The 13,250-nt window shown below is 38.4% G+C and overlaps 1 protein-coding gene across 1 annotated transcript; it reads right to left on the bottom strand.

The window, feature by feature from the left end:
- Window positions 1-3,239: 3,239 nt before the first annotated feature.
- On the bottom strand, window positions 3,240-12,506 carry S1PR3 (sphingosine-1-phosphate receptor 3). Its single transcript, XM_019555317.1, has 2 exons — window positions 10,509-12,506; window positions 3,240-6,630 (listed from the first exon to the last, which is right to left on the bottom strand). The coding sequence occupies exon 2, from the start codon at window positions 6,453-6,455 to the stop codon at window positions 5,313-5,315; it is 1,143 nt and encodes a 380-aa protein (XP_019410862.1). The 5' UTR covers window positions 6,456-6,630; window positions 10,509-12,506; the 3' UTR covers window positions 3,240-5,312.
- Window positions 12,507-13,250: the final 744 nt, after the last annotated feature.

Here is a 13,250-nt window from a genome sequence, read left to right as displayed (position 1 = left end):
ATAAAGCCAACAGACATCTGTCTCAATAAAGAAGCGGAAACTATTACCACCTTTCATCGAGGCCACAAATTTGGGTATTTGTGGTGTGAGAAATGGTATAGGCATCAAAACGCTTTCCCTTTGGGGCACCATAAAAAAGGTTATTATGGAGGCACAAAGGGCAACATTTATTTGCAACCTTAGATTACAGTGGCACTAGGACCAAATAACATGGAACAGAGTTTGAACTCAGCTGTGTTGGTTTCACAGCAGAGTAGCTCCATTTATTTCCACAGAAACACTTTTGGTTTACAAGAGACCAAGAAGGAATCAAAGTCATGAATGCAGTTTTGCCAAATACCTTTTTTACAATGCAAAAGTAGGTCCTGACTCCAGCCAAATTATATCTTGGTCTGTCAGAGGAATTTTCCCCCACATGCAAAGGTAGCGCTAGCCCAGTTCTGCAGCAGCATTCTCGCCCTGCACTCAATAATGCTCTTGATACTGGGTTGGCAATTGAATGTGCTGGGGAGAGGGGAATGCGTAACTCCATGTTAAAGGGAGACAGGTTTGGGCTAATGCTCTTTAACCCAGTCTTCCTTTGGTCCCAGAGGAATAATCAGAGAAAAACAATACCTTTCCTGCGAAGATTTCTCAAAGAGGAGATGTCAGAAATCACTATGGGCAAGGAGGCCCCTTGCAACTCTGCTGACAGATAGATGGAGGGGTCAGGAAGCTTTATGGAGGTAGCAGAACTCTGTATGAAAGATCCTGGCCTGGTGGAGATACCAGATGTGTTGATATGTTTGTGGTCAGGCCCCACAGTATGGCTCATTCTGTGGGAGGGCAAACAATATAGGCAAAACTTTTAGGGAAAAACCTACTAAGTCTAGCTCAGTGATTTGCAACCAAGATGCTGTGGCAACTTGGGGTTCCTTGAGATCCCTTCAGGAGTGCCACAGGATGCCCCACAATATTAGCACCATTAGGTGTGCAACATGATAAACCCAATGATTTTAAATAAGAATTCATTTTTTTAAAGCTCACCTGTTTTGGTATTTCTGAGTTTTTTTCCAACAGAAAAATTATTGTAGTATTTTCCCAGTCAAAAAATGAGTGAAAACTAAGCTGGCATTTTTTGAGCGGTGCCTTGAGTCTAAGAAGGGGTGCCTTGAGCCTAAAGAGGGTTACCTTGAGTTTAAACAGTTTGAGAACCACTGATCTAGCCCATTACCCCAGAAAGGGCTGCCCCAGTTCCTGATAGAGGCTGAAACCACAATTGACTAAACTATACTATGAATTACATCTATGTAAATCAAGTCTCTCTGAAGTTAAATGTCATTATTCCAGGCTTACCTAACGTAATTCACCTCAATGGGAGCTAAACAGCAATTCTAAGAATCCTGACTTCCTGGCTTTTGTGGTAGCCAATGGAGTTTTATGCCTAGCATTTATTTTCAATACCATCACCACCATTGACAAACAGCGAACTTTTAGCCAATGCTGCATTTCTAATTAAAATCGGTAATGGGAAATTGTGCCTTTCCTGTGGTATAGCAGTTTACATTTCCAACTATGTAGCAAATCCTTCCAGCATTTATCCTAAATATGAGTCTAAGCCTGCTCCCACTGTTTGAAGGAAAGCCTACCTACCTTTGAGTTCAACACAGTGGAATCAGAGTTTATGGCGTTTAGTTAATTTTTGTTTTATAGACTGTGCTTTCAGGCATGACATTTATAATCTAGCTGTAGGTTTTCTACTCAAACACAAAACCTTGTTACACTCTTTGAAAGTGACTGCTACATAACTGGTTCCAAAGTCTGGGATATAAAGAAAAAAGTTTTCTAAAATGACTATGGTACTTAATAATTTAAAATACTGTAAATCTGTAAGACTATTGGCAATAAAGACTCTTATGAAAGCTCTTTTTCCTCAGGTGCTTTCTTTTGCATTTCTTCTGCAGGCCAGAACAAAAATAAAGACTCCAATTCATGGAATAACACTAGTGAAGTATGTGTTTGTTTTGTATGTGAAGCAAGGATTTTTGTGAATAATACCTTTTTTATTGGACCAATTGAATGCAATGCATTTTTCTTCAGGTGTGATGGAAAAAACAGGCACACACCTGAAGAAGAATGCAGCATATTCAAAAGCTTGTCTAAGTCTATCCCAACCATATAGTTGGTCCGCTAAAAAATATCTCTCACAAAAATTCTTGTCTCATATTTCCTGGACCATCACAGATACAATATCATCTCAACACTATCAAAACATGTTTGTTTTGTCACTTTTTCTCTGTATAAGACAAATCATTTACAGATCAAGAGACTGATGTTGATCAAATTGTGGCCTAATGGATAACCTGGTTCTTTGGTCTTCATTCTAAAAAAATCTCATCTATTTCAGGGATGGAATTGGGAAAGGGAAGGGGGATGGAGTTCTCTCCAAACACTTGTTCCAGCTTCAAGGCTGGAGTATCCTCCCATGCGTACAGAGTCTCCATCACTGCCAATCTTTGGGCTTTCTCTGCACCCAGTCCATACTGTTTGCACCCCCATGATGTCTTCCGTAGTCCTGCCTTTCCCTTCTACAGTAGTTCCATAATGGGCAGTGTCTTCAATGTCCATGAGGGGTGGAGCTGGTTTTTGGAATTTGTGTGTCTCAGCTTCATGTATCAATTGTTCATCCAGACTGCAGAAACATAGGAAACAACTGTAAAATGAGTGTTGGGCTATGCTGCTAGAAAGAACTTTAGTAGCAAGCTTGCTCTGCCTTTGAATCCACTGTCAGAAGGAAAGAGAGAGTTTGGGGTAAGGGATAGAGCTGCAGAACCACGAGGCTCCAAACAGTTGCTTGTACCTTGGGCTAACTGAACAGCATTCAAGAGTAGGACCTGCATCCTAAAAATCTTGTTTATGGACATGTGTTTGGGCCTTGGTTAATACATATTTTTCTTTTTATTACAATCTTGGTATGGGAAACATAACTAACATCTTTAAGTTGAGGCACAGGATAGGTTCAGCCATGTTTGCCCCAAAGCTAAGGGAAGTTGCGCTGTTGAAGACCTTCACATCTGCGAGACCTGGAACTCCAGCCTTTTGGAAGGACTGATCATTTAATAAAAGCAAACATTTAGAAGAACAGAGAACACTGGAATTTTAGCAAGTATTTTGCAAAGACTCTTGTTTCAGGAAAGCTCTCCAGGCCGCGAAGTATATTGAAATATCACTCTGAAGTCTAAAGAATGAAACCACAACACCACTATGTAAGTTGTTCCATTTACAGCACAAATACAGATGCGAATCAGACATTTTGACTCAATTCGTATCCACAGCTCATCTCCTATATCATGACATGTTTTCTAGCTCAGCTTTGCTAGACTTTCTTTCCATTTAGTGTCTAAATTACTATTTAGTGCTTGGGGCAGTCTCCATTTTGTGTAAGACACTTGAAAGTTACTTGTATCATTCACAGCTGTTGAAAATTCAGCTATTTCTCTTTACAAAAATCAAAGGGACACTCCTGACCTATTTACAAGTAGACTCGTGCCTTGAAAAAATAACCAAAATGTAAAACAGTATATTTAGAAAACCTTTTTCCAGACTTTACATGATTTATACACTGTACATACTTGGAAATATTCTTGATGTAGATGCTATACTTGACTAATATAAGAGAAAAAATAAGGACCATTTTTATAAGTTGTAAATAAAAAATCATGCTTTTTCCCCCTTAGTTTGAAAAATTTAAGTTGAGATTTTTTTAAAGGGGCCTATGGAAGTTAGGTGCTTGCAAGATAATGAGCATTATTAGACTTGAAACAGCTAACACACTTTGAGAATCTGAGCCTTAAAAGTACAATTCACAAAACAATCATGAGCCAGCTTCTCAGCCTGTGAATAAATCTCTCATGCTAAATTGCTTTCACTAGATTTATGCAAATTCATACCATAATATTAAGCAAATGTTGAACACAGTGAGCCACGCTGCCCCATCTGATGGAGAATACACTTGAAGAGAGTAAGAATGGTAGGGAAACCTTCCACAAAGCTGTTCCATGAAGTCTCCTGTAGAATTCTCCATTGAAGGGGATATGGGATACCGAGGAGGGTGGACAAAGCAAGGCTTTCCAAATCCAGAGGATTTCAGAACAGTAATTCCAGATACAGAAGAAGGAATAATTGTACATGGACTGCTTTCCTTCTGTGGGGACTTGCTATTTCGTATTTTCCATCTTGCAACATGATTCTACAGAAACAGTGTTACATTGGCTGGACCTGTCCCCAGAAAGACCTAATAAAGCTCCATGTTGTAGTAGCTCCTGATGGAATTCCACAAGTTCTGTGGGGATCACATTGTCTACTGTCACTTGAAATTATGTCTTCTTAGTTTTGCAGTGGAAGAGTGTTAGTTCATGTAGTGCATTTACAAGGTATACATACTTACGCAGATTTCACATATTTTTAAACACTGCAAATAGTAAAGACATAGTAAAATTACATACACTTGCTATATGTGTCCTACTGAGTCACATTTTAATTACTTTAAATAACAAACCTACTTAATGCTAATGGTTATTTAGCACTATTTGCTTAAAATTTAGTTACAGGGGAAGAGTTGTGCCTGTTGCATTTAAAGTTGAGGACTTGTAATGGTTGTAAGATAAACTACTCAGTTGATACTGCATATTTAGTTTGTCCTCTTAGATCAGATTTCTTCATACATTTTCAAACATACTATTTGAAATGCATCTACATATTTGTATAATCTGTTATATTACATTATATAGTATAATATGTGTAGTATAATGTAAACTTTTGCTATAAAACGACTATTTAAGAAAGGAATGTACAAATATACAGTTATTTATACTACATATATGTAAGACTATTAAAATAACAGCAAGATACATGTACAGAATTATAACACACAATGGATAACGTAATTAATCTGTGTCCAGTTTAACAATAAGCAGGGTCATGTTTTCATTCATTCATCAAGCCCACAGTGCCTAATGAACGTTGATGTTTCGTATAGGTGAGCTAAATGCATTCTAAAGTTAGACTGTGCCAAACACATCTATATGACATATGCCATCTTTACACGTACAAAGACTTTACATATACAAGGGCTCTGGCTACTATATAGAGTTTTCCTGAGTCAGATCTTTTACCAAATTAATATCCAAAACAAGCTGATTTGTATGATAAATAGGTACTCAAAGTTAAATAAGTGGTTAGTGTTTTCCCCTATGATTTAAGTGCTTGAAAATTGATAAACTCTGTAATTTCATCCAAACAGCTGTAGATGAGTATTTGACTTGCAAAGTCCTTTATTTGCAGAACTTTCCATTGTGAAAAGAAGATTCAGTTTTTTCATTAATACATGTGGGAACATTAATCTGTGGAAAATCCTCTTTTGGCTTCTGGGTATTGCTACTGCTAGACTTACTCCGACTTTGATCAGGGGTGTGCTGAATAGGTAAAGATCTAGCCACGTTGCTCTTCACTAGACAGCCACAAACAAGACGGAAGAAAGCCCGGCGCATTTCTTTACTGGCCAAAGTGTAGATGATAGGATTCATTGCAGAATTGAGGACAGCCAAGACAATAAACCAGTCAGCTGCATATAAAATGGCACACTGTTTTACTTTGCAGGCGACATCTATGAGCAACAGAATGAATAATGGAGACCAACAGGCAATGAAAACGCCGACTACAATCACAACTGTTCTAAGCAGAGCCATAGATCTCTCCGAGTTATTATGATTAGTGACATTACGGCTACTGGATTTTACCAGTATGTAAATACGTGCATAAAGAATAACAATAGCCACCAAAATGGCTATAAAGATACTTATGCAAAAGGCAACATATTTCTTAGAATACAGAGGCAAAATTGTTGAGCAATCTGGCAAATTGTCAATACAGTTCCAGCCAAGAATTGGTAAGGCACCCAGGGAAACTGAGATAAGCCAACAAGTTCCAATAAGAAGAAACACCCTGTACTTTTTATTTGCATCGTAAGGCCTCATTTTAATCATAGTCAGATGTCTCTCAATGGCTATGGCTAATAAGCTCAAAGTAGAAGCTCCAAGGGCAACAAACATGCTGCCTTCCCTAATGAACCAGATTGTGCGGGACAAACTCAGAGTTTTCTTGCCAGACATAAGAATATTTACTTTGTAAACAATTCCAGCGAGGAGATCACAGAGTGCTAGATTGCCAATAAAAAAGTACATCCGATTATGAAATTTGTTATTTTTCCATATGGCAATTAACACCATCAAGTTCTCCAAGACTATGAAGCTACATATGATCAGAAATGCCACAGTTGTAAAGTCTATGCTATCTGTTGCCTTTTCTCGGAGAGTAAGTTTTCCTGTGTAGTTGTAGTGTAGCACGATCAGAAAGTCAGTTCCATCATTCCCTGGAAGGTTGGATGCAGCAGCAGGTGGCGTAGTTGTTGTTGCCATAATTGTTAGTTGGTTTTGCTTTTTTTCAAATCACAAATGTTCACTTCCAATTTCTTTCCACAAGAGGGAGATCAAGTCATGCTTCCTAAAGCACTTCTCTGAGTGACTTGAGGATGACCCAAGCTTCAGCAATTGTTGCATATCAGTATTTAGTAGTGGCATTGAAATCCAGCTTCTGAAAACAAAAGAAAGGCAATATAAATCACTGGCATTATCCTCACTATCCAGTATAAATCACTGGTTTTTATATGAAATACATTCTATCTACTGCAATAATATACTTCAAGTTTGCAAGTATTTAAGGGAACATTAGATATAACTGGGTACTTGAGTTTGGATTTGCAGTGGATTTAGTTAATTTGGTACCCGAGTGCCAGCTCTCCACTACTTAAGACTTCAGTCATATACTTTATTTGATTATAATTCTAGATCACAGTACAGAGTGTTGGATCCTACTATGGTCTCTGTGCCACCGAAGGAGCACAGATGGTGGACATAGCACAAGTTTAAAGTGATGATGACAAAGAAAATCCAAAAATTATAATAAGACACCTGGTTTTAGGGTGGAGGTATTAAGAAGGGATAAATGCGTGGAAACATTATGTGCTCTGCTAAACAAACAAAAAAACCAGACCTGCTTTTTAAAAGTTTGCTTGGGACAATGTTGTGGCCCTGAGAGTCCCATATCAGCAAAGACAGAAACACGGCATATAACTAGTTTTACCAAAATGCAAAAGCCTGTGATACTACGCTAAAGTTTAAGTTACAAATGCTTACAATAACATTCATAGCACTGAAGTTTTCTGCTAATTTACATTACTTTTGCTTTCATTATACATGAAAGAGTTTTCCACATTTAATACTTTATTCTTTTAAATAAATACTGTATTAATATTTTAAAAAAACAGCTTTGATTAGCCTTCCGTTGTTTTGACTTTGAATATTCACTAATTTTTTTCCATGGACTCTGATGTAATATAAATTCAGAACGGATTCTGCTAGGTCTCATTGTTTCAACTATGGCATAAAAAAAGTGCAAGTGAACTTTATGCCTGTGGGGAAATAATATGAAGTAAGGTTAGTACTTGTAGTTTTGCAGGGAGTTTTAGCATTTAGATACTGAATAGCTGGGCTGGCACATAGGCCTCAAAAATATTTATTAGAGATGAGTAAATAATTAACTTTTTGGTTTAGCTAAGAAAAGTAGAATGGTTTGATTCAAAATAATTGGAACATTTTCTTTTTCTCTTGCCAGAATAAATAAAGAAAATGTTTTGCATTGAATGAAAGTTTTTATTTGACCCAAAATGAAGCTTCTGGTTTGTGGTCACTGATAAGAAAAGCAAAGGAAAGGCTGGAATCACAACCTGCTGAAGGTAACCCTTTCCCTCCACCTTAATTCAATAGCTTGGTGGTTACAGAAATCACGCAGCATGTCGTAGACTCTACACAAATTTATTTTTCTGGCTGAGGAGATTTGAACTCAAGTTTTTCCACCTCCCTGCCACTGATTATTTATGGATGATGGGATGGGAGCTTTATTGCTAAACTGTTCCACATTGCATAAATAATTAAATGTGCATCAGAGCAGGGGCTGAAGTGTAGGTATTCCGTTGTCCACAGGAATATCCAAAACAGCAGGCTAGAGAGTCATTCTCTCTCTGACTCCATTAATATTTATTCTATACAGAGGAGTAACAAGTCAGCTGACACTCAAGGCAGCTGGGATGCATGAAGGCAGCAGTGACTTCCAGTGTCATTATGAGTACATGGTTATAGTAGCGGCTGCTTTTTTTCCATGCCTCTCAGGTTGGCACCTAGGCCTGCTGCCCTGGTCTCCCCACCTTACTTACACTAATGATTTTATACACAGTGGAACACCTCCAACAAGAAGGGGTAAGTAAGACCTAGTCTAAAGTACCCCATAGGTTGTAGGTAGCACTCTCCTATGGGAGGTGAGACAACCTGATTCCAGGCCCTGCTCTAATGAAAGTTCAATTTTTTTTACAAAGTGGTGCAGTATCAATAGAAGAGACTGAGAGACCCCATCTCCACATACCCCAGGATGCCCTACGGTTCTACGATTTGAACACTCTCCTGGGACATGAGACCTGTAGTTTCAAATACTTTCAAGCACTGGGACTTGAAACAGCATCTACACCTCGTGTGAACATTTTGAGACCCACTGGGCATGTCTACATATGCATTTATTGTGTATTAAATTCACTGCACAGTAACTTACTGTACAGTAAGTGGGTTTAGGCCAGCATCTACACATGGAGGTGTTAAAGCGCAGTAATGTTGTATGTGGACTGACTTGGGACTAAAGTTAGTCCCAAGTCAGTCCACATACACAGTGTTACTGTGCAGTAAGGTGTCTACATGTGTGGTACTGTGCAGTAATTAATTGGGCTTAAATTTGAGACCTGCATGATGCAGGTATCAAATTCACATCCAAGCTGGCATAAATTGCCATATTAACTGCACAGTATGACCATGCATGTATAGATGCTGCCTGAACTGTGCAGTAAATTTTGGTTACTGTGCAGTAATTTTGGTTACTGCTTAGTAAGTGCCCATGTGTATACACGTCCACTGAATCACTGGATAAAGGGTGTGTGAGTGGGGCTGGGGGTCAGGCAGGGGTGGGGCACAGCTATCCACCTCAACCTTCCTCTTAGACCCTCATTTCTCTAGTCAAAACTATTTGACAAATTGGTAAATTCATGAACAAATCTGTGACAATTAGCACTGCATTCTTTGGCAAATTTACTATTACTAAGACAGCTTCAGCCAGTTCTCACATTTAGGCACTTAAATTATCTACATTGTGCTTTGTAGACATACCCCTAAAAATCTTTTTGGAAATGTACTTTTAGTTGCAATAGTGGTGGGTACTATATCAGTTAGATATATTACTCAGGAAACACCACTGCAACTTGGTGATTTGTCATTTTTTTCATTAAAGATAAAAGCAAATCATTTTGATCTGAGATTGACAATAGTTTCTTCTGAAGTTCCCAGAAGTTATAATTTTTAAACAGAACAACTTTATCCTAAGCAGTTCACTACAACTGTAATTCACCTTGTGTAGCACTGAAACTATCTGAATTGTTCACTCTCAGTGTTGTCTGTCATACAATACATACTTACGGATGACCACAGAAGATACTATTTATCAACAATGCCCCTGGCTTAATGATTAAAATGAGTAGATGATGGATGTATTATAGAATCCTACTTAGTGCTTTAGTAATTTAAGAATGCTCAACAAAATAAATACCGTAATAATAACCACCTTGTGGACAGAACTATCACATTATGTAGAAGGGTAGTATTATGCGGCTTTATACTATTAAAGACAAGGAAGCTCTGCCAATTTCCACCATCGAAAGATAAGGACTACTCAATCAGGAGAAAATACACAGGAGAGCTTCCATTGTTAACTACCTTTTAGATGTTAAAATATAATTAAATATATTTTAATATAATTAAAAGAGATATGATCACAATAAAAGTCTATTTGGACAGTCTATTGGATAGGCAGTACAGCGAGCAGAGTTTTAAAAGTGCCCTTCAACAAGACAGATGACACCAAAATGCTCTACACATAATGTTATTAACAGGACTCACAGAATATGAATCGTACTAACAAACTTTTAATGTTCATATTTATAATAATGTAATAAACAGTTTAGGAAAATGCTTGAAAAGTATCACATTTTCACATCAACATTCCAAAGGATTTTTTTTACCACACTTGAACATGGACTTTAAGCAAAGCTCTCCATTCTTGAGAACCAATGGCACAATACAGTCTGTTAGCTTAGTTAATTCAGTTGCCTGAATACTATCTTAACTAGACACTGTTACCATCCCAGAGCATTTTATGGGACACCTTTTTGTCAGCACTGCTTCAAACTTATTCTACAAAAATCTCTTAATCCCAATTAGATACTTTATTTACAAACTATAAACCTGATCCTGGAATCTTAAAAGAATAAAAAATGGCGAGGGAGGGGAAGCAGGCAGACAAATATGGTTGTACTCTACATTCTCCAAAACTTTTGTGCTCCTGGAAGCCAACTGGTCCCCACCAAAGCAATTCATAGCAGCCTCATTGTTACTTTACCTGGCACCACTGGTAATCAGGTTAGACAGGGAACACCAAGACAGCCATGTTCTGGTCATGCATCCTCCTCTGACCTTAGTGCCCTCAATGCTGAGAACTGAAGAAGTAGCATAGCACTACATAATGTGGCTGTGTGAGCTGGTATTCAGCCTCCTACTTCAGTCAGACCGTTCATGCTTAGATTCCTTAAGCTGAGAATAGAGAAAGTAGTGTAGTGCTAACATAACAATGCTACCCAACTGCTACTCTTTTTGGCCTCAGTACGATTCTGTAATGCTTCCATGGACTCCATAGAGGTCGAGGATCTGAATCTAATACTGTCAGATTCAAGACTGCACTGCTGGGTTTAATATGGACAGGAGCTGGTCTGTTGTATATCATGTCTGTCCTGCAAGGTGTTAATTAAGACTCCCACTGAGTGATGAAGGGTCCTAACATCTCAGAAGAGATATTCGGTACTTGTAAAACTGAAGCCTAAGAGATACTCATTCTTCCTACTTCTGTCCATATAAGGGCACACAGCATTACACAATTATATCTGTAACTCAGTTGTTAACACTGGAACCCACCTATTCCTATATTCCAAGCAGCAACAAAAACCTTGAAAAAGGAGTCTGAAAAAACAGTCCCTACATTCCTAGTCTCCTTCCTTTCTGTATGTAGCCATTTAGTTTACCCACAAATGACAATTTTAAGAAGGGAGAATGAAAAGGGATGAATATGTATACAGAGCCAAACTTTTCTATTTACTTTTTTAAAGAATCTTTTCCAGATGATGAGAAAATATGTGTAATTTGTCAGGCACACCCTGGTAGCGTTCAATTTAAGAGCAAAAAAAGCTTTGTCAGATCATAAGTAAATGTTAATCCACACTCTGTCTAGAATTGAATGGCTCTAGCTACAAACCATGTTCAGACAACAAACATCTGCTGAAGAACAATGTCTTGGACTGCTCAAATAAACTTAAAAAAATATAGTTACAACAAATGTAAAATGAATGTGCTGGCACACTTATGGCCTAGGAAAGCCTGTTCAATAAATGGTTATTTTTCTTGGCCTCATGGCTTTTGGACAACATCGCATTGCCTTTTGGAATTCTTCTGGATAGCACGTTCATATATGTCAGACAGGAGCTCTCAACTGCTTTAGCGTTGGCTTTAAAGAAGCCACGTTTATTCCTTTCTCTGCCCCACTGATCCCCCATGCCCTTCCTTCTCCCAGTTTCCATATGTTTTTGCAGTGATCTCAACTTTCTCTTTGAGTTAAAGGCCTTGTCAAAGCAAAGAGCTAAAGATATGGAAGAAAGTAACATTAACAGTGCCATGATATAAAGTTTCCAAACTGAAAGTATTCTTTTAATCCAAAACGTCTTTCATAACTTTACCTGTTTAACCAGCCTTCTGACAATTCAGTCAGCATGACACTGAGCCTGCATTATAAATACTAAAGAAATTTCCTTTGCAAGTTTTCTAGGTATTATGCCAACAAAAATAATATAAGAAAAGGGGAAGTGGTGCCAACAGATATTCTTTTCAGGTTATCAAATAGAAAGAACCTTGGAAATTAAATTAAGTATGGCATGCAGGGCAAGGAATAGATTATAAAAGATGAAGCAATTTTCAACTTGAATTGCATTTAAAATAAATATCGTAGGAGAAGTACAACTTTTAAAAGAACCTTTGGAACTCTACACGTTCCTATGGCAGGTAAAAACATCAGCAATGTCAATAAAAACAACTTCTGAGGAATAAAATGTGACAAGTAATAAAGAGGTGACATAAATTCAGATATAACGATACAGTGATTTCCAGCAATGATTTATATCATTTGCAGCACAATTCTGTCTAGGTCAACATGCTACCTAAATCGCAGATCCTACTTGTAAAGGATTCAAGATTGCATCATAGAAGGGGCATGACCTCAGAATTATTATCTAACCCTAACACCCAGAATTTGCTCACCAACTACATATCCCAACCAGCACCTCCTGCTGGCTCTTCACAGCACCGTCCCAACCAACTTCAATCATATTATCAGCATAAGGAAGGCAATTCCTCGGGTGGAGGTTGTCTACTTAAACACTTCCCTTCAAAAGCAAAAACAGTTCCTGGCCATTGATCAATATGGGAGTAGGTTAAGTGCTGGGATTAGCAAGAGTGGAAATAAGGATTTCTCAGGGTGAGATCTTTTCTTGGACCAAGTATGGAGCTGGGACAGAGTTAGGCCAGGTTTGGAATCCAAGACTTTCTTCATCCGGTCTCCTGGATGCCTCACATTTCAAAGCTGGCTCCCCAGCTGGGCCGATAAAAGACTTCACCCTAAGAAAGCATGGCCTCTGCCCTCACTCATTGACTTCCAAGGAGAGGCTGAAGGAACTGGGCTTATTTAGTCTGGAGAAGAGAGGACTGAGGGGGAGAGGGGAGGGGGATTTAATAGTAGCCTTCAACTACTGGAAGTGGGGTCCCAAAGAGGATGGAGCTGGACTGTTCTCAGTGGTGGCAGATGGCAGAACAAGGAGCAACAAGGGATGTTTAGGTTAGATATAAGGAAAACTTTTCTCACTAGCACGGTGGTGAAGCACTGGACGGGTTGCCTAGAGAGGGGGTGGAAGCTCCATCCTGGAGGTTTTTAAGATGGGGCAGACAAAGCCTTGGCTGTGATGA

Source organism: Crocodylus porosus, unplaced genomic scaffold, assembly GCF_001723895.1.
Source record: "Crocodylus porosus isolate Cpor-Errol unplaced genomic scaffold, CroPor_comp1, whole genome shotgun sequence".
Taxonomy (NCBI): Eukaryota; Metazoa; Chordata; order Crocodylia; family Crocodylidae; genus Crocodylus; species Crocodylus porosus.
This window is presented reverse-complemented; position numbering and strand designations above follow the sequence as displayed.

Excerpts from the sequence above, each read along its gene's own strand:
- S1PR3 (XM_019555317.1), bottom strand. The coding sequence starts at position 6,455 with ATGGCAACAACAACTACGCCACCTGCTGCTGCATCCAACCTTCCAGGG.